Source organism: Salmo salar, chromosome 04 (genome assembly GCF_965601325.2).
Source record: "Salmo salar chromosome 04, fSalSal1, whole genome shotgun sequence".
NCBI lineage: Eukaryota > Metazoa > Chordata > Actinopteri > Salmoniformes > Salmonidae > Salmo > Salmo salar.
Window position 1 is genome coordinate 55,677,910 of NC_138294.1, and position 22,223 is coordinate 55,700,132.

Sequence of the window (22,223 nt, forward strand, 5' to 3'; positions counted from 1 at the left end):
GTATGTAAAGTATTTTGTCTGTAATGTATTTTTCATTATATGTCGGACCCCAGTCAGACTAGCTGTTGCCATTGGCGTCGTCTAATGGGGATCCTAATAAATCAAGTCACTGGGTAAAAACTGGTTGAATCAACCCACTGTGCACACACTGGTTAAATCAATGTTTCCACATCCTTTCAACAAAATGACGTTGAAGCAACGTGGAATAAACATGGAACTGACGTATGCGCCGAGTAGGAACCTCATTTGAACCCCAAAAATAAATGAGATGATGTAAAATCAACCTGGGAAACTAATTGGATTTGCAAAAAGTCATCAACTTAAATGACCTGGTGATTTTGTTGTTGTTGAATTCATGTTTGTTGTTACCCTACCACTGGTTGGCTATTGAATGAGCGATGGATAAATGGTAGCCTAATATTTGCTGTGTAGCAGGAATAAATCAGTCATGTCAGATAACTGGCGCACGCAAGTTTAAGAGTATTTTGGATAAATGAGGCCCCAGGACATTTTAGCCAAAAACCTGGTTGCCTCTGCCAGGAGGATGAAACTTGGCTGAAAATAGATCTTCCAGCAAGACAATAACCCCAAGCACACATCAAAATCCACAAAGAAATGGTGAATTGACCACAAAATCAACATTTTGCAATGGCCATCTCAGTTTCCGGACATGAACCCCATTGTAAAGCTGTAGTTTGTATTGAAGAGGGCAGTTCATGTCCTTAACCGCAGATGAAGGATATCAAGGATCTGGAAAGATTCTGTATGGAGGAAATTCAAGATCCCTCCCAATGTGTTCTTCAATCTCATAAAACATTTTAGAAAAAGGCTCTGTGTCGTTATCCTCGCAAGGGGAGGGTGCTGGAGTAGGGGATCCAATAATTTAGAACAACTTTTTTTTAAATATTTTTATTTTTATTACTTGTTAAACTAAATCTCATTCTCTGAGCAATTGTATAAGTATTTTTATTTGTTGTTACAAACAATATATTTCAGTATTTGTATTATTTATTTTATACAGTCTATTTTGTTTTATTTTTAGCACCTTACATGGATTAAATTAAGTATATTATTTTTGCATCTCGGCCTCTTTGGGCTATTCCTTTTCATTATTCCGTTTTATTATTCCTTTTCGTGGTTTGTGCAAGTACCTTTTGAACTGTATTTTTCTCCTACGCACCGCCCACCTTTTCTTTTTAGCCTGAGCGCAAACCATCATACTGGCTTTCTACCAGTGGTGTAAAGTACTTAAGTAAAAAATCTAGTACTACTTAAGTAGTTTTTAGGGTACAGTATCTGTACTCTACTTTACTATTTATATTTTTGGCAACTTTTACTTTTACTTCACTACATTCTCAAAGAACATTATGTACTTTTTACTCCTACATTTTCCCTGACACCCAAAAGTATTCGTTACATTTTGAATGCTTAGCAGGACAGGAAAATTGTCTAATTTATCAAGAGAGCATCCCTGGTCATCCCTACTGCCTCTGATATGGCGGACTCACTAAACACATGCTTGGTTTGTAAATGAAGTCTGAGTGTTGGAGCGTGCTACTGACTATCTGTAAATAAAAAAAAATAGAAAATGTGGCTGTCTGCTTTGCTTAATATAAGGAATTTTTTATTATTTATACTCTTACTTTTGATACTTAAGTATATTTTAGCATTTACATTTACTTTTGATACTTAAGTATATTTAAAACCAAATATTTTTTGACTTTTACTCAAGTAGTATTTTACTGAGTGACTTTCACTTTTACTCGAGTCCTTTTCTATTAAGGTATCTCTAGTTTATGTACTGATTGACTATTGGGTAATTTTTCCACCACTGCTTCATACAGTCTTTTTTTCTCATCTTTATCAAGGGATCCATTAATTGTGCACCTCACTGCAGGTCAGTATTTGTATAATGTATTTTATACAGTCTTTTTTTGGTCAGTTTTATCAAGGGGTCCAATAAATCCGGACCCCACTGTATTTAAAGGGAAGTGAGAAAAAGTGTAAACAATAAATGTGCACGAATTGGCGGGAGTCGGTGCGTAGTGGAGAGAGACCTTACTCAAGCATGTCTTCCCCACACAATGACAACTGTATAGTCATTCCATTTATAAACTGTCTCAACCATGTATCAGATGTTATCTTAACTTCTCCAAAGCCACACAGCCTTGTCATAACAACATAATTGAACAAAAAGTTGCATAGCAGTTGAATAGCCTCAGTGAACTGTTTAAAATAGGAAATTAGGTACATTTGGACTTGGAGAGCAGCAGTGGTAGAATTGTGAACCAGCAGAGGAAGTCACGCCCTGAGTGAACACTGAAGGCATTGTAGAGGTAAATTGCACTCATTTTTCTTTGGCTTCCTCTAAACATAGCTCAAACACACATCTCTCAGTGGACACGGCCATCAGAAAACTGATTCAACAGGGTTCACTGGACTGATGACAAGTATGCAACAGTATTGGACCACAGAGAGAGGTACTGTCAACTTTCTCATGTTTATTTTTGTTCTACTATAAATTGAACATGGTAGCCACGGGACCAACACAGCGGAGAAGTTGAGCCTCACACTTAGTTGTTGTGGAAATTGACCTACTATGCTGTTTACTTTCTGCATCTACATTATATCGATGAGTCTACCTGTAATAAAATGTGAAAAATCCTTCCTGTAAAGTGACTCTGGCTATTTTTGTTAGATTTTTACATGGATTGAAAATGACCAATTAATGAAATGCCTTAACATAATGTAGTGTTAGTTTTCCCTTTTCAGTCTCTCTATGCTGTCTTTTTACCTTCCAGCACATGCAGTACATTTTCCATATCTTTGTCTCCCTCCCTTTATTCAAAGGTCTAACTGGAGGCACAGACAATATGAGTCTGGAGTCAGGGATGAGTAATCTGGCATGTGATTGTCCCATCGACAGCTTCAAGCGCAGTGTGTTTCCTGCTGCATACCTGATCATCTTCTTCCTGGGCCTAATAGCCAACAGTGCCTCCCTCTGGGTCTTTCTGAGCATGTACAGGAGGAGGAGGAGCATCACCATGGTCAACCTGTACATGGTGAACCTGCTGATGTCTGACCTCATGCTGGTGTGCTCTCTGCCCCTCAGATCAGCATACTACCTGCTGGACTCCCATTGGCCGTTTGGGGACCTCACCTGCCGCCTGGTCTCCTACGTATTCTATATCAACATGTATGGCTCTGTCTACTTCCTGCTGGCCCTGAGTGTCCTCCGTTACCTGGCCGTATCACACCCCTACACCTTCATGAGTCTGGAGGGTGGATCCTGTGGTTGGGGAGGGTGTCTACTCATCTGGATCTTTGTGTCCCTGGCCTCTACACCCCTACTGAGTATTGGGACTAGCCAGGAGGGGGAAGAGCAGACCCGCTGTCTGGAGCTGGGCAGCAGCTTGGGCACCATCATCCTTCTGAACCGTGCTGCCCTGGTGGTGGGCTTCGCCCTGCCCTTCACTATCATCTCTGTTTGCTACATGTGTGTGCTGCTCAGCCTGAGGCAGTGTAGGGCTGGGGTGGAGGGGATGAGGAAGCCCTCTACAAGAAAGTCTTGTGCCCTTGTCATCCTCGGTCTCTGCATCTTCCTGATCTGCTTCCTGCCTTATCATGTGGTGCGAACCCTCTTCCTGGCAGCAGAGCGGAATGCTCAACTAAATGGCTGTGAGGATTCTTGCCGCTACCTCCAGGGTATTCGGAAGGCTGCCGTGGTAACGCTCTGTCTTGCAGCGGGTAACAGCTGCCTGGACCCGTTCCTTTTCTTCTTTGTGGGAGAAAACTTCAGAGATTTCTGCACGAAAAATTGTGGGAGGCAGAGGAGAGTTATTAACAACACAGAGAGACCAAGGATTCAAGAGCTGCAGCCCATAGAATTAACAGTCAATTTATAATAAACTTGATACTTTAAGCTTATCAAAAATGTTGCATTCACTTTCACATTCAAATAAAATGTACACCTAGTCTATGGATGGGTGATTTGTAGTTCCTGTAGAGCCAAATTGTTTGTGGATTTATAATTATGGGACCATTGAAAATAGGTTTATGATGAGACTAGGCCTGGGTCTTCTTCAAAAATGGTGGCTTTTTGACCAGCCAACTTTTTAAAATGATTGAACTTCTTTTTTTAGTTAAAACCCCTTAACATTATAAATCAACATATATTACAGCTTAATGTATTTGGATATTTTTACTACATTAAATAAAAAATGAATAAATAAATGCTTGCCTGCTGAAAATCTTTGCCAGTGCGTGTGTAGGCAACCTGCCCCTCCGAAGCATAATCTAGTACAGTGGTTCCCAGCCTTTTTCGTTTACTGTACCACCAACGGAATTTTGCTCTGCCTGGAGTACCCCTGAAGTACCCCCTAATGTGCATTTAACCAGTAAGCCTATAGTCTCATGAGTCTTCTCAAGTACCTAGTACCCCTGGTTGGGAACCACTGGTTTAGTAGTATGATTCTGAAATTAGGGAGAGAGATTTTTTTAGAGAAAAATTTATTAACCTTTTCAAGTTAAGGAAACTATAGTTATCACGTTTCACATTGGATTTATTAACTACAAAAAGGTAAGACGTGTTTTTATTTTATTTCTGGTGCTGCTCTGCACACACATGCTTGTTAGCTAGCTGGTCCAACATTAAGCTAACTCTAGGAAGTTCAAAGACATTCAACGTTTTTTCATAGAAGCCGCTCTTCTGTAGGTATAATTCTGTGAGCCTAATTTATATAATGCATGTCATAACAACAAGATGCCCAACGCTTCAAGCCAAGCCTCCTCTACCCTCTCTCTGTCTCTCCCAACCCGCAAAATGTCACTTGCATCTCGCACCCTACACTCGTCTGTCTAATTCATGTTAATAGCTTGCCTGCTTCATAGCAAGCTGCTCTATCTGAACTGATTGGTGAAGTAATTTAATGTTGAGCTCAATGTCATTTTTTAAAATTGATTTCAGAGATTTGAAAAGGAAGATTTAGCAACGATATAAACCGTTACTTCTTTGGGGTTCAAATCGGTTCAGAACTTTATTTTGCTGGTCAAAACAGTGGAACTGAATAAAAAAATATATATTTTCACAACGAAATGATTGGAAAATAACTTGGGTTCCAACCCATGAACACCAGTGACACATCTTAAGGCCTCACATGAAATGATCAAATGAATCATCAAATTGTTAACATTTGAAGAGAAAGTGCAGACTCTCCACGGGGTTTTCAAAACAGCCCCACCAACCTGGACTAACATAATAAATGTAAATCCGTTGACACTCCAATTAGTCTGGTATGTTCGTTTCGTCAGTGGTGGAAAAGGCACTCAATTGTCATGCTTGAGTAAAAGTAAAGATACCTTACTAGAAAATATATCCTGCCTATTGGTACGTTCCGTTGAGTTTTGGCATATGAGAAAAAAATAAGCGACTTTTTAGCTTCAGCTAACCATCCTAAAATCTCATTAGAAATTAGGTGTAGACAAGCACCATTGTGAGAAGTGATAATCTATTTGTAATAATCATCATAATATGTGATCAGTATGACTATTAGACATAGGCAACAGATCTTGATGAGATCTGCGCCCTTCGTGGTGCTGAAAGGACAGCTCCAGGATCGTGCAATGATGTTAAAGAAGTTCAATGGAACTGTAGGCTGTCCCAGTAGTCATAGGCCTGCATCTGTTTGCATTTGTTTCATTGGAGAATTATATGGAGAGTTGAGCAAATTTCTCTCTTTAATACTGGACAAAAATATAAACGCAATAAGTAAAGTGTTGGTCCCATGTTTCATGAGCTGAAATAAAAGATCCCAGAAATGTTCCATACGCACAAAAAGCGTATTACTCCTAAAATGTGTTTACATCCCTGTTAGTGAGCACTTATCCTTTGTCAAGATAATCCATCCACCTGACAGGTGTGGCATATCAATAAGCTAATTAAACATTACACAGGTGCACCTATGGCACTGTGCTGGGGACAATAAAAGGACACTCCAAAATGTGTAGTTTTGCCACATAACACAATGCCACAGATGTCTCAAATTTTGAAGGAGCGTGCAATTGGCATGCTGACTGCAGGAATGTCCACCAGACCTGTTGCCAGATCATTTAATGTTAACTTCTCTACCATAAGTCGCCTCCAACATTGTTTTAGAGAATTTGGCAGCACGTCCAACTGGCCTCACAACCGCTGACCACGTGTAACCACGCCAGCCCAGGACCTTTGACATCCGGCTTCATCACCTGCAGGATCGTCTGAGACATGCCACGCCAACAAGTGATGAAACTGTGGGTTTACATAACCGAAGAATTTCTGCACAAACTGTCAGAAACCGTCTCAAGGAAGCTCATCTGCATGCTCATCATCCTCACCAGGTTTTTGCCCTGACTGCAGTTCGGCGTTGTAACCGACTTCAGTAGGCAAATGCTCACCTTCGATGGTCACTGGCAAGCTGGAGAAGTGTGCTCTTCATGGATTAATCCCAGTTTCAACTGTACCGAGCAAACGGCAGACCGCCTGTATGGCGTTGTGTGTGCGAGCGGTTTGCTGATGTCAAGGTTGTGAACAGAGTGCCCCATGGTGGCAGTGAGGTTATGGTGTGGCCAGGCATAAGCTACGAACACAACTGCATTTTATCGATGGCAATTTGAATTAACAGAGATACCGTGTCGAGATCCTGAGGCCCATTGTTGTGTCATTCATCTGCCGCCATCACCTCATGTTTCAGCATGATAATGCACGGCCCCATGCCACAAGGATCTGTACACAATTCCTGGAAGCTGAAAACATCCCAGTTTTCCCATGGCCTGCATACTCACCAAACATGTCAGGGCTGTGAGCTTTGTATCGAGCTTATAGTGCACTATGGTATTGAAGTCTGAGCTGTAGTCGATGAACAGCATCCTCACATATGCATTCCTTTTGTCCAGGTGGGTAAGGTCAGTGTGCATTGCAATGGCGATTGCGTAGTTTGTGGATCTCTCAGGGCGGTAGACAAATTGGAGATGGTCGGGGGGGAGGAGGTGATATGGCCTTTGATTAGCCTCTCGAAGCACTTCATGATGACGTAAGTGAGTGCTACTGGTCAGTAGTCATTCAGTTCAGTTACTTTCCTTTTCTTGGGCACGGGGATGATAGTGGACATCTTGAAGCAGGTGTGTATAGATGCCTGAGCTAGGGAGAGATTGAAAATGTCAGAGATCACAACAGCCAGCTGGTCTGCACATGCTGTTGCTTCTTTTTGTAATCCATAATCGTTAGGAGCCCCTGCCACATTCGCCTTGTGTCCTACCCGCTGAATTGCTCCTCCACTTTGTCTCTGTACTTATGTTTTTCCATCTTGATGGATCTGTGTAGTCATATTTGTACTGTTTAATTAAGGATGGGGCCCTTTTTTTCAATGTTTGCCTAAAATGACATACCCAAACTGCCTGTAGCGCAAGACCTTAAGCAAGGATATGCATATTCTTGATACCATATGAAAGGAAACACTTTGAAGTTTGTGGACATGTGAAATTAATGTAGAAAAAAAATATAACACATTAGATCTGCTAAAAGATAATACAAAGAAAAAACGTTTTTTTAAATCATCTTTGAAATGCAACAGAAAGGCCATAATGTACTATTCCAGGTTCGGTGCAATCTCGATTTTGGCCACTAGATGGCAGCAGTGTACGTGCAAAGTTTTAGACTGATTCAATGAACCATTGTATTTCTGTTCAAGATTTTGACCAAATGCCCAAATGTGCCTAATTGGTTTATTAATACATTTTCAAGTTCATAACTGTGCACTCTCCTCAAACAATAGCATGGTATTATTTCACTGTAATAGCTACTGTAAATTGGACAGTGCAGTTAGATTAACAAGAATTTAAGCTTTCTGCCCATATCAGATATGTCTATGTCCTGGGAAATGTTCTTGTTACTTACAACCTCATGCTAATAACATTAGCCTACGTTAGCTCAACCGTCCCGCGGAGTGGACACTGATCCTGTGGAGGTTACTATTATCCTCTGTCTCCTTGCCCTGTCACTCTCTTTCAGTTTCCTACAAGGCTATTATTAATCCACGGTTAATTCACCGTTAATCCATTTTTTTATGAATCCGGTGACTGAGTCGACGTATTCATTGACATTTTCTCTAGAGGCAACATATTCCAGTCCATGTGATCAAAACAGTCTTAGAGCATGAATTCTGATTGGTCGGACCAATACTGTATAGCCCTGATCACCAGAACTTCCCACTTGAGTCTTTGTTTGTAGGCAGGGAGAAGCAAGATGGAGTCATGGTCGGATTTTCTGAAAGGAGGACGGGAGAGGGCCTTATACCTGTGTCAAAAAGGCATGTAGCAGTGGTCAAGAATATAATTTCGATGTGTTGGCAATATTTTTGGAGCACAGTTCTCAAATTACGTATGTTGAAGTCCCCCGCAACAACGAATGCTGCTTCCGGGAATGCAGTCTCCAGTTTGTTCAGGGTCCAATGAAGATCTTTGAGAGCCTTTGTGGTGTCGGTTTGGGGCGGGATGTACACAGTCATGGCGATAATCCCGGTGAACTCTCTCAGAAGGTAAAAAGGACAACATTTTATGACCAAGTATTCCAAGTCGGCAGAGCAGAAACTCACAAGTTACTGTATGTTTCCCCTGTCACACCATGTATTGAAGTAGGGTCATGAAGTAAAGCCCCCCACCCTTGCTCTTGCCAGAGAGAGCCCACTTCCTAACCCACTGGTTGTATAAAATCCATCTGGATGTCGGAGGAATGCCAAGTCTCAGAAGAACAGAGTATGTTGCAGGATCTAATGTCCCTCTGGAAGGAGATCCTCGCTCTGAGTTCCTCAAGTTTGTTGATTAATGATTGAACATTGGCGAGTAGTATACTCGGTAGTGGAGGACGGGTCATCCGGCATCTTAATCTTACTAAGATCCCGCCACATCTGCTTCTCCATCTGCATCTTCGCTTCCTACTCTCCGGTAGGACTCCTAAGCAGCTCGGCTCCTCGTCGAAGAAGCTAGCCCATTGTTCTGCTGTCTCAGGGAATTCGGGGAGGTCGGGTGGACGGTGAGTACCCAAAGGTACTCTGTATTCCAAAGGTTCTACCCGGGTGTGTGTAGTAATGCAGGAAACAAACTGATTAAGAAAATGAGAGAAAAACACTAGAAAAAACACTAGAAAAAATAGAAACCTGCAATGTTTTATTGGAGCTCAAGGTGAGGTCCCTCTGTCGGCGCCATCTTAGCTCATAGATCTGTTCCTATTCTTAAGTTTAGTTTTTGCATCTTTTGTACATCAGCTTCAAAATGATAAAAATATAATATTTGTGATTATTGAAAATATATTTCACAGCGGTTTAGATGGTACAATGATTCTCTACATTATACTTGCTTGTTTTGTCACATAAACTGAAATTAGGCAAACTATTAGAATTTTAGCAATCAGGAAACGGTGGAGAAATTTCTGCATATTGCATCTTTAAACACTTTTATATATAAGCACCATGGCATGAGATTGAGGTTCCATCTTGAAACAGGCATATATCTTAGTTTACATGAATGAAATCCAATATGCATTCATATCTATTCCTGTACTGCATGGAGAGTTGGCCCTGAATGCATAACTGACACCGCAAAAGTACCTGAGCTCAGTATTCTCTAGCAATACAATTCCGATTCATTGTATTTTATGAGTATGCATCCAATAGCTTATGTGACGAAAAAAAAAGCTAATTACATTGACATTTTGGTCATTTAGCAGAGACTCTTATCTAGAGCAACTTACTAGTCAGTGTGATATTGGTGATATGGATTTATCATTATTATATTATCATTATCCATTTTGACAGCTTATCAAATAAAGTCAAACTTTATTTGTCACATGCGCCGAATACAACAAGTGTAGACTTCACCGTGAAATGCTTACTTACAAGCCCTTAACCAACAGTACAGTTCAAGAAGAAGAAAATATTTACCAAGTAGGCAAAAATAAAAAGTAATAATAAAAAGTAACACAATAAGAATAACAATAATGAGGCTATATACAGTGGGCACCGGTACCGAGTCAATGTAAATTGTCCGGTGGCGATTTTTATGAATTGTCCAGCAATCTAATGGATTGGGGGTAGAAGCTGTTGAGGAGCCTTTTGGTCCTAGACTTGGTGCGCCGGTACCGCTTGCCGTGAGGTAGCAGAGAAAAAAGTCTATAACTTGGGTCTGACAATTTTCTAGGCTTTCCTCTGACACCACCTATTATATTTGTCCTGGATGGCAGGAAGCTTGGCCCCAGTGATGTACTAGGCCATCCGCACTACCCTATGTAGCGCCTTACGGTCAGATGCCGAGCAGTTGCCATACCAGGCTGTGATGCAACCGGTCAGGATGCTCTCGATGGTGCAGCTTTTTCTCCAAAAAGAAGGCGACTCAATTAACACCCCATCGACAGGGCAATTGTGCGATAAACTCCTGGTAGACGCTGCACTTCCCAAGAGTCACGTGTATCCCCTCTCACAGGCGGAGACGGCGGCTATGGAAACATATGTCTCCGAATCCCTGTGTCAGAGGTACATTCGGTCCTCCACTTCACCCGCCTCCTCCAGTTTCTTTTTTGTGAAGAAGGAGGGAGGTCTGCGCCCGTGTATTGACTACCAAGGCCTAAATCAGATCACAGTGAGGTACAGTTACCCGCTATCGCTTATCGCCAGTGCGATCGAGTCAATGCACGGGGCGCAAACTTCACAAAATTGGATCTCAGGAGCGCTTACAACCTGGTGCGTATCCGAGAGAGGGACGAGTGGAAGACGGCACTATGAGTACCTCGTCATGCCGTACGGGTTGATGAATGCTACATCAGTCTCCCAGGCCTTTGTTGACGAGATTTTCCGGGACCTGCACGGGCAGGGTGTAGTGGTGTATATCGACGACATTCTGATATACTCCGCTACACGCGCCGAGCATGTGTCCCTGGTGCGCAGGGTGCATGGTCGACTGTTGGAGCATGACCTGACCATCAAGGCTGAGAAATGTCTGTTCTTCCAACAGTCCGTCTCCTTCCTAGGGTACCGCATTTCCACGTCAGGGGTGGAAATGGAGAATGACCGCATTTCAGCCGTGCGTAATTGGCCGACTCCCACCAGGGTAAAGGAAGTGCAGCGGTTTCTAGGGTTTGCCAACTACTACCGGAGGTTTATCCGGGGTTTTGGTCAGGTAGCAGCTCCCATTACCTCACTGCTGAAGGGGGGACCGGTGTGGCTGCAGTGGTCGGCTGAGGCGGACAGGGCTTTTGGTCACCTGAAGGCTCTGTTGACCTCGGCTCCCATGCTGGCTCATCCGGATCCCTCTTTGGTGTTCATAGTGGAGGTGGACGCGTCTGAGGCTGGGATAGGAGCCGTGCTCTCTCAGCGCTCCGGCACGCCACCAAAGCTCCGCCCCTGTGCTTTCTTTTCAAAGAAACTCAGCCCGGCGGAGCGTAACTATGATGTGGGGGACCGGGAGCTGTTGGCTGTTGTCAAGGCTCTGAAGGCTTGGAGACATTGGCTTGAGGGGGCTAAACACCCTTTTCTCATCTGGACTGACCACCGCAATCTGGAGTACATCTGGGTGGTGAGGAGACTGAACCCTCGCCAGGCAAGGTGGGCTATGTTCTTTACCCGTTTTGTTTTCACTCTATCCTACAGACCAGGTTCCCAGAAAGCTAAGGCAGACGCACTGTCCCGGATGTATGACACAGAGGAGCGGTCCATGGATCAAACTCCCATACTTCCGGTCTCTTGCCTGTTGGCACCGGTGGTGTGGGAGCTGGACGCGAACATCGAGCGGGCGTTACGCACAGACCGTTTGATCTATTGGATCTTAGTGGGAAGTACTGGTGGCCCACCTTGGCCAAGGATGTGAGGGTTTATGTTTCCTCCTGCTCGGTCTGCGCCCAGTGCAAGGCTCCCAGGCACCTGTAAAAAGTGAGCGCCGACCGCCACCGCAGCGAGGCCCCGGTGTTTGCACCGGGGGACCGGGTCTGGCTCTCGACCCGAAACCTGCCCCTTCGCCTGCCCTGCCGGAAGCTGGGTCTGCGGTTTGTGGGGCCATTTAAAGTCCTGAGGAGACTGAACGAGGTATGCTACAGGTTACAGCTTCCCCCAGATTATCGTATTAACCCCTCGTTCCATGTGCCTCTCCTCAGGCCGGTGGTGGCTGGTCCACTCCAGGAAGCTGAGGTGCGGGAGGTTCCTCCGCCCCCTGTGGACATTGAGGGGGCCCCGGCGTATGCTGTTCGAGCCATCCTGGACTCGAGGCGTCGGCAGAGGGGCCTTCAGTACCTCGTGGAGTGGGAGGGGTATGGCCCGGAGGAGAGATGCTGGGTGCCGGTGGAGGACGCCCTGGACCCTTCGTTGCTGCGGGATTTCCACCGTCTCCATCCGGATCGCCCTGCGCCTCGTCCTCCGGGTCGTCCCCGAGGTCGGTGTCGGCACACTGCTGGAGCCGCGCGTCAAGGAGGGGGGGTACTGTCACGACTTCCGCCGAAGTCGGTCCCTCTCCTTGTTCGGGCGGCGTTCGGCGGTCGACGTCACCAGCTTTTCTAGCCGTCGCCGATCCATTTTTCATTTTCCATTTATTCTGTCTTTGTCTTACACACCTGGCTTCACTCAACTAATTACTTGTTTATTATTTACCCTCTGTTCCCCATGTTGTGTTTGTGAGTGATTGTTCGTTGTATTCGGTCCGTCTTTGTGGGCTCGTGATTTTCCTTGTATATTTGTCTTTTTTGAGTAAAGACTTTGATTACGCATATCTGCTGTCCTGAGCCTGACTCTCTACACCAGCTACACATAGGGCCGTTACACAATGATAGATTCTTGCAATGCTTTTACTGTAATAGAGATGTTTCCACCCCTACTGTACTCTTGTCCACGCTGGTCTGCGAACCCACAATTTTCTGGCCCACAGCCCTGTGCGCTTTTAAAATTAATGCATTCCCATGTAATTCCTACAGGGCGAAAAACTGTTTCTAAAACTGCATAACTAAGGCTTCCGTCTGTCCAATAAGTGAGGGTAAATGGTAGACATGTTCTCTGCCATCCACTTTATGTTTTAGTTATTAGTAACCAAAAACCTGATCTAATTTGCATAGTCATACTGAGTTTGCAGCAAATTTGCAGCAAACAGTAGAATGTTCTCCACTAGTTTCCCAGAATTGTTTGCCAGAAGTTCACAAGTTGCTGCAAATCTGCCCGCAACAGTTGGCAACAAAACTAATTTGCATGTGATAATATGAACTCGTAGCAAATTGGCCAAATGTTTGCCACAACTGTTTGCCAGAAGTCAGTTTTCTCTGCTCTAGGCCTACTTTAGTTCAAGGACAGCGTGCCTGCCTGGTGATCCAGATACACTCACTTTGGAGGACTGACTCATTCTAGTTCTGTGCTTGTATCACAGTATTAAACACACACAAATACAATAACAACTAAGAGACTCATGAATTATTAACATGTTTATTAATTCACTCTTCACTTCCCTGACATGAGCTGCAGGTATTACAGGGTTATAATAAGATGTGTGCGTGTTGCAATGAAGTAATTCCTACTGGCCAAAAGTGCCCCAACCGCTAACTGCATATTTTCTGGTTGAACATACTACTACAGTTTAGCTCGTTGAGGATTTACTTTAACAAAGCCGTGTCGTTACCATGGGGCTCAGCATCACATCCACTGAAGGGCCTCGGAGCTGATGTTGAGCACGGGCGACACCGTCACAGCTTTTACATATTGACGGTAGCTCCACCCAATCAGACTTCCTTGTATCTTATTTTCGACCAATACATTCAGTTGACATTGTGTAGGGGGCGGTAGTTATAGATTCTCGGTTATTGAACCGCTACATTCAACAGTGGCGGCGGCTTCCAATCTGTCAGGTGTCGAAAAGAGGTGTACTCGTTCATGTCAGAGACACGATTTGACTTCATTGGATATATTTTATTTTAAGAATTATAATGCTCTCCAAGGTGTAGGAATTGGGTTCCGTTTTCGAGCACATCACCACAGGTATGTCTCTAACCTTAGCAGAGTACTGTAAGCTAACGTTAACACGTTACTTAGCTAGCTACGTGATATAGAAGCTAGCTAGCTAACAAGCATTTACCAACACAGAATAGCCAACGTGCCAGTTTGTAGTGGAATTATGCTATCATACGGTATGATAGTTAGCACTGCAGAAAACATAATTTTGTTTCCTAGCCATATCGCTAGCTAGTGTGTAGCTAACCAGATGCTGTTGGCTAACTAAGGTCTTGCCGGCTAAACTAGCCATCGTTAATGCAAAGAGACACTCTTATCTTCATCTGTGGTTTCAGTACCTGAAGCGCACTGATTATAGCTCAAGTTAGTTACTCAGTACTTACTAGGCCTACATTTAGTTTGTCGACATTGATGGCTGTGGTGTGCATGTGTAAGATGTTGTGATTGATGGACTGTCTCTCTTGTAACTTAGGTCTGTGGACATTGCGACCCAAGCAGAGAGATGGAGGCGGGCTCAGTGGTGCAGGAGGACATTACATTCCGAGGAGTGGAGTTTGCTGTGAAGATAGAACTTAAAGAAGGATTGCTAATAGTCGAGATCTCTGATGCAATGACAGCTGACCAGTGGAGGGGAGGGTTTGACCCAGCATGTAAGTGAAGCATTGTGAAATGACATAGTTAATTTACATGGATATTATAGACATTACTATTTATTATTATAATGTTTTCATTGTGTCCCAGACATCGAAGACCTAACTCGCAAAACAGGCAACTTCAAGCAGTTTCCCATCTTCTGCAGCATGTTGGAATCTGCTGTTAGTAAGGTGAGTCTGCGAGGCAGTAAAGGAAGCTAAAACATGTTTAAAAGTGTTCTGATTAGGGTGAGTATAATTTGTGGAACATTCCAACAGGAATCGGTTCAAAAAACATTGTAAAGTACTTGATTGCCAACAAAATTTGCCTAGCTAACTAGCTGCCGAATAGGCATCAACTCACCACGTAGCTTATTCTTGATGTTTGTCCACCGGCTACCAGAGTGAGGACAGATATTTTTTGGGATAAACGTTGGGAGTGAAAAAAGTATTTAAATAGCCCACGCCCTACCCGGTATCTTATTCTGCAGCTATACAACTTTGTATGCGTTGTTTGTTGGCAGCCTTGTTATTTACAACGTTTTTGCAACAGATTCCTGTTGGAACGTTCCACAAATTATACCCACCCTTCTGATTATGGTGCATGCTTTTTCTTCAGACTAGTGAGTCTGTTACCCTTGACCTCTTGACCTATGCTGACCTGGAGCTCTTGCGGAACCGGAAGGCTGGAGTCGTTGGTCGTCCCCGAGCCCAACAGCAATCTCCTAACCTCAGTGCCAAAAGATACCTAATTCTTATCTACACTGTGGAATTTGACAGGTTAGTCTCTCTTTTAGTGATATCACTACCATAAGCTTGACTCAAACTCTGCTTGAAATGTACAACTGCGAAATTGCCATGTTAACCTTTCCCTGTAGAATCCACTACCCCCTGCCCCTGCCCTACCATGGCAAGCCTGACCCTGCCGCCCTGCAGAAGGAGATCAGAGCCCTGAAGACTGAGCTAAACACCCTGGCCAACCATGCAGGTCACAAACCAGCAGAGCCAGAGATACGCCGGCTACGGGCAGAGTAAGTTATGATTTATTACACTGTATCAATCAGGACAGTCTGTGTTGTTTTCTTCAGGTTGTGGATAGGGGGCAGTATTTTCACGGCCGGATAAAAAACGTACCCGATTTAATCGGGTTACTACTCTTGCCCAGAAACTAGAATATGCATATAATTGGTAGATTTGGATAGAAAACACTCTAAAGTTTCTAAAACTGTTTGAATGGTGTCTGTGAGTATAACAGAACTCATATGGCAGGCAAAAACCTGAGAAGATTCCAGGCAGGAAGTGGCCTGTCTGACAATTTGTAGTCCTTCTGTTGCATCTCTATCGAAATTACAGCATCTGTGCTGTTACGTGACACTTTCTAAGGCTTCCATTGGCTCTCTAAAGCCTTCAGAAAGCGGAATGACGTGTCTCCTGTCTCTGGGCAAAGTACAGCAGCAGAGTTTGCAACTGGTCTGCCTGGGGACAGTGCGCGTTTACGAGACCTCGCCATTTTTTTCTTTCACTCTTTGAATGAATACAACGTTGTCCGGTTGGAATATTATCGCTATTTTACGAGAAAAATAGCATAAAAATTGATTTTAAACAGCGTTTGACATGCTTCTAAGTACGGTAATGGAGTATTTTGAATTTTTTTGTCACGAAATGCGCTCGCGCGTTACCCTTCGGATAGTGACCTGAACGCACGAACAAAACGGAGGTATTTAGATATAACTATGGATTATTTGGAACCAAAACAACATTTGTTGTTGAAGTAGAAGTCCTGGGAGTGCATTCTGATGAAGAACAGCAAAGGTAATCCAATTTTTCTAATAGTAATTCTGAGTTTAGGCTGCCCCGACGTTGGCGGGTCTGAATAGCTAGCCTCTGATGGCTGAGCTATGCACTCAGAATATTGCAAAATGTGCTTTTGCCGAAAAGCTATTTTAAAATCTGACATAGCGTTTGCATAAAGGAGTTCTGTATCTATAATTCTTAAAATAATTGTTATGTATTTTGTAAACGTTTATCATGAGTAATTTAGTAAATTCACCAGAAGTTTTCGGTGGGTATGCTAGTTCTGAACATCACATGCTAATGTAAAAAGCTGGTTTTTGATATAAATATGAACTTGATTGAACAAAACATGCATGTATTGTATAACATAATGTCCTAGGAGTGTCATCTGATGAAGATCATCAAAGGTTAGTGCTGCATTTAGCTGTGGTTTTGGTTTTTGTGACATATATGCTTGCTTTGAAAATGGCTGTGTGACTTTTTGGCTGGGTACTCTCCTGACATAATCTAATGTTTTGCTTTCGCTGTAAAGTCTTTTTGAAATCGGACAATCTGGTTGGATTAACGAGAGTCTTATCTTTCAAATGGTGTAAAATAGTCATATGTTTGAGAAATTGAGGTTATAGCATTTTTAAGGTTTTTGTATTTCGCGCCACGCTCTACCATTGGATATTTGGCGAGGCGTTCCGCTAGCGGAACGTCTGTCCTCAATAAGGGCCCTGACTGTTCTGTCTGTTGTTAGACTCACGTTGGTGAGAGAGGAGAAGGAGGCCCTGGTCAAGGCTCTGGAGCGTCTGCAGTTAGTGGGGTCTGGTTCCACCCCTGGAGGAGGGGCTCAGGGGCTGAGAGAGGTGGTCAGGAGTTTAGAGGACCAGCTCCTCAGAGAGAGGGCCAAGAGTCAGCGCTCAGCCAGCAAGAGGAGCCAGGAGCAGCACCTCCTACTGGAGCAGGTTGGTCCTTGTTTGCATCATATTTCAAATAAGTATGTACTCTAACTTTTATAACTTTGAATAATTTAGAATGCCTGGCCTTCAGTTGATGCAAATCATGTAGTAACATAGATTCCTGCATATCAAAAAAATGTATTGTGTGCATGTCAACACTTGGAAGTAGTCATTTTTGCGCCATTATAAGTAGGATTGCTTGGAGCTGATTCCATTGTTCAGCTGGTAGGCTAATTCTGACGTTTCCTGTCTCTCCTAGTTGGAGGAGCTAAGGGCATCGGAGCGAGCTCTACGGATTCGCGTTAAGAGTTTGACCAATGAACTGGCGTTGCTAAGACGAGGGTTAGTCAATCTAAGCATGTATGTCTTTCCTTTTTCTTTCTCTCTTTCACTTTCACTCACTCCCACTTACTCACTCACTCACTCCTTACGATACTCTCCCTGTGGCTAATGTTGTATACTATGTGTGTCTGTTTTTAGTAGGGTGACCAGTGGGGTGACCCCTGCCCTCTCTGGGTGCAGTGCCTCACGGGGTGATGGGGAGATCAGGCGTTCACTGTCCCGGGAACGTAGTTTGGGACGTGTTGTAGTTCGGGCTCGCTCCGGGTCCAGAGAGAGGACAGAAGAGAGGGGTCGGAGGTCAGAAGGCCAGAGGCCAGACTCATCAGGGCCCCGCACGTATGTCTCCAGACCCTCACCTTCTCCCACAGGTATCTTGTTTTTTCTGTCTCTATAGGAGTTTGGAGTTGACCCGTAATTCAGCTTCATTGTATTGATTGTTTTGACTTTGTGTAAATTTGGTAATGAAAAGGATACAATTAAGGTTGACACCACCAAGTATGAGTAAAGCTATCAGGGTTTGATTAACTGCTTGATCTGCTATCTTCAAGGAAAAATCCACTCAATCTTTTGGTAACAAAATATAGTTTGAGTGGATTTTCCCTTTACGTATGAGCTCCCAGCCAATCCTATCGTTCCTGTTTCCAGGTTCGCGGACGCCACGCTTTGACCCCACTGCATATATCCAGGACAGACAGCGCCGACTGAGAGAGGCGGAACTCAAAAAGTCAGTCTCATCTCCCTCTATCCATTTCACTGTCATAACTGTATCTGCAGTGCAAGCTTCTGCCAATTATAACAGTGTATTTTGCATGTGAGACACTGGTATAGTGATTTTCATGTGTTGAAATGCTCAAGGATTTCAAATGGCAACACATTTTATCTTATGCTAATAGGAAAACCAATACTGAGTGAAATGTTTCCTGTAATCATGACTTAACTTGGCCTCCTGTGTTCTCTCTCTCTCTGTCAGCCAGAGAAAGGTCAGAAGAGAAATGTTAGCGTCACCTGTTCTGGAGAGGGGCCTAGAGAGGGGGCGGTCTCGGTCCAGGGAGGCTTATCCCCAGCTGACCAGGGCAGGCAGTGGGAGCAGAGGGAGGAGCTTATCAATTGAGAGTAGGAGAAGCAGACAGTCCTCTGAGAATTCATTGGTGGAGTTGGATGAGTTGACATTCAGGTAATTTATTACATTTTAGTCATTTAGCAGACGCTCTTATCCAGAGCGACTTACAGTAGTGAGTGCATACATTTCATACATTTTTTTCCGTACTGGTCCCCCGTGGGAATCGAACCCACAACCCTGGCGTTGCAAACACCATGCTCTACCAACTGAGCCACATGGGACCACTTATGCTTTACCATGCTATATCACATGGTATTACAGTCCAAACTGGGTTTGTTTAAGTAAGTGAGAGATGTTCTGTTGCTTTACTGCGTGTCTCAGACAGTTCCTAATTTTGTTCTATGTTTCAGAGGAAGGAAGCAGACCTACAATGGTCCAACCATGGTGAGTGTGGTGTTATTTTTACAGCTTGTGATAGACCTTGATTTAACATCTTTGTGTTGAGTGACAGTTATTTATTTTTGTAGCCCAGAGGAAGACATTTGACCAGGAAGCCCCATTGTAGCACTCCCACACACAGGATACGATCAGACAAAGGTAACCAATCAATGCCTACTCTTCAATCTAAAGTTTAATCAGAGTCAGTTAGCTAAAGAAATGAATGTACTTTTAATATGAGCCCTGGTGACACATTCTGTGTGTGAACCTTGCGGAAACCAATGATTTACCATTGTCTGTGCCATGCTTGTCCTTTACCCAGAAGGCTCCATAGATGGGGCTGACCTGTCAGAGATCGATGTCCGGCTGCAGGCCCTACAGGACTACATGAGGGACCTGGACACGGGACACTAAACCCTAGGCAGGAAAATTTGTTCAACGACTTCCCTGTGCTGCAAACTTAGACCAAGGACTACTACTATTGGAGTCGACACTGTGACTAAACAAGATCACTGCACTACACTGTGATATTTTAGCACACAAGCACACATCATCAGCCGATAGGCTTATGCAAGTGCAAACACAGATGAATGCACACACTGCTTATTTTGTCGCCCTCTGGGAGACGGTGCCTGATCTGTGGATAAAGATACCACTGTGAAGGCTGTTAAGCCACTGTTAGTGTATTGAACTGAGGAGTGACTGGTTTTATACTATGGTTTTATAATTTATGCATTGTGTCTGTTGATGTGACCGTAATACCCCATTTCCCCCCCTTTTTTTTAACGAGTGATTGATGAATGTGATTTGAGATGTTTTAGTCTGTAAATATAACTTTATTTGAAACATTCTGGGGGGGTAGTTGCTTTTGGTGAGAAGTATCTTTTTTTGAAAAATGTTTTTATATATAAATTAAATCTTGTTTCTCATTTAATTTTATTGAAGAAATGTCCACCCATGTTCTATTATCATTACTTCCTGTCTAGCTGTGTGTTATGACTTGATGATGGGGGTAATGCTGAGTGTCTGTTCAAGTGTTTTGGCCCATTGGATCAGAGATGGATTTTCACCAAGTGCTGCATGAGGATTTATTGCATTGTTTTTGTGCCATTACTTTTGTAATTGGTATTTAGCCAAAATCTTTGTATTTTTTTCTACTTTTACTAGACATATCATCTCTATTAATCATCACTGCAGCAGCTTTGTCTCTCAGTAATGTGGTGTGAGTGAGTGCACCGTGTCCTCCCCCTCTGCAGTAGAGTTAGTTGGTTGGGCTAAAGGTTCCTCCCTAGGGCTTTACTCAAAGGGCTGCAGCTCCACTACAGCTGACAGAGTCTCATTAATTAATAGCTAACCTACCCGGCCTGGACCCTTCCTCTCCGGGGTGAGCAACTGGGCTGCAGGAACAGCTGCTTCCATCTGCCCTACTGTAGGAGGATGAGAATACTGGAGGGAGCTGAGAGGCTTTTTGTGCTGTTTATAGATTTTTACCTCCGCTGCTAATAAAATGTAAGATGATTTCCACTTAACTAAACACCATCTATCAGAATTAAAGCCAGGCACCAGAGGCTGAAATGTACCTATCAGTTTTGGGATTTGTTGGTATTTTGTTACATTAATAGTATTTCCAAAATGTAAAAAACTTAATGTATATTTTCTTTAGATTATCAAACTGCTGTCAACAGTTTTATGAATTCTAACCACTTTGAAATGGACATGCATCAATACTTTCAAAGCTCACTATGTTGAATTACACAATTTCAAAGTCCATTTCATAGAGAATTTACAAATTGGACTACATTTAGTAACTTACTTTGAAGAAATGAGGATGTGTCTACATAAGCTTTTAGTGTTTGGTAGGCATAATTCAGTGTACTTGTCTTTAACTGCCATTTCCCGAAAGTCAGACTTCCCACACGCCAACAAATTTTTCTCAGCTTCAGAAGCATCTGCTTTTACCAAATTTATATGGGGGGGTGTGTTTCCACAATCTGCTGAACAAGTCTGGTCCTGGAGTGTCTTAACAAAATTAAACAAATATAGTTAGGCTGACTTCATCCAGTGTCCAGAAAAATGCATTTGTGTTGTTTGAAAATATGCACATATTTAATGAGATCGCCTCATTTGCATATTTTAATAAACATTTTCTGAAATATTATACAAAAAGGTATTATACTTGTCTACATTCAACTGGGACAAGTTTGTGATATGATTGAGTGAAAAAAATCCCTATTAGGGTTTCGTGCCTGGCCTTAAAAGGATCAAATCACAACTTTACACTTTCAATCTGTCATTGTTATGAAGGCAAAATGTTGTGGTTGTGTAGCACTTGCTAAATACTTTATATTGTAACCAAAGATATACTAACCCAAGATAGTTGATCTGTGTCGTTTCGAATGGGAGCAAATTAAGCATAGTGGGCAGAACAAGCATGGAGGTGGGCAAAGCCAAACACGAGTTAGCGAGATCCTATTGGCGCGTTGTAGCGTTATGATCATTTTCCGTTTTAAAAACTTTGGCAAAGCGTCATGTATATGAAACGTAGCTGTGTTCGTAACAGATTTTAGTTTTGGGAACAGAACATTTGAGATCCGATGTTTCATCGATGAGAAAATTAGCAGAATCTCGGCCCAGTTTCTCCCTCTCCAACTACCCGCGACTGGACTTCCTCTCACTACCATATTTGGTGGTTCTAAACGCATGTTTCAGTTTATAGGCCCTGTGACTTGTCTCTGGGTTTCCCCTTTATGTCTGTGCTAAAATTGCTTCTCCAATAGAAATCCCCGATCACACTTGTAGGCGATGTCATGGCGAGGTGGGTTCGTTTAGCGCATGCGTAGAAACACGTATTGAAGTCTTACGTCATCTCGCGCCGAACTGCGCATGTGCAAACCGTCAAATCAGATACACCTGTATATCTAGTTGTTTTTTTTGGACGAAAATGAAAAACGTTTTGGGGTTTAACAAATCAATGAGAGAAGTGAAACATTCTTCCTTAGTTGTTCATTTT

At 43.2% G+C, this 22,223-nt stretch overlaps 2 protein-coding genes across 3 annotated transcripts; both read left to right on the forward strand.

Moving 5' to 3' along the window:
* Nucleotides 1-2,130: 2,130 nt before the first annotated feature.
* Nucleotides 2,131-4,224, forward strand: LOC106603409 (cysteinyl leukotriene receptor 2-like). Its single transcript, XM_014197046.3, has 2 exons — nt 2,131-2,480; nt 2,851-4,224. The coding sequence occupies exons 1-2, from the start codon at nt 2,444-2,446 to the stop codon at nt 3,903-3,905; spliced, it is 1,092 nt and encodes a 363-aa protein (XP_014052521.1). The 5' UTR covers nt 2,131-2,443; the 3' UTR covers nt 3,906-4,224.
* Nucleotides 4,225-13,844: 9,620 nt separating this feature from the next.
* ccdc61 (coiled-coil domain containing 61) lies at nt 13,845-20,792 on the forward strand. Of its 2 annotated transcripts, none has more exons than XM_014196885.3 (13): nt 13,845-14,030; nt 14,476-14,653; nt 14,745-14,827; nt 15,255-15,415; nt 15,514-15,666; nt 17,172-17,379; nt 17,633-17,733; nt 17,854-18,083; nt 18,361-18,439; nt 18,686-18,889; nt 19,186-19,219; nt 19,303-19,372; nt 19,536-20,792. In XM_014196885.3, exons 2-13 carry the CDS (start codon nt 14,506-14,508, stop codon nt 19,625-19,627), a joined length of 1,563 nt encoding a protein of 520 aa, XP_014052360.1. In that variant the 5' UTR covers nt 13,845-14,030; nt 14,476-14,505; the 3' UTR covers nt 19,628-20,792. The 2 variants fall into 2 exon arrangements, with proteins under 2 accessions (XP_014052360.1, XP_014052361.1); XM_014196886.3 differs by having other exon boundaries at nt 17,633-17,715.
* Nucleotides 20,793-22,223: the final 1,431 nt, after the last annotated feature.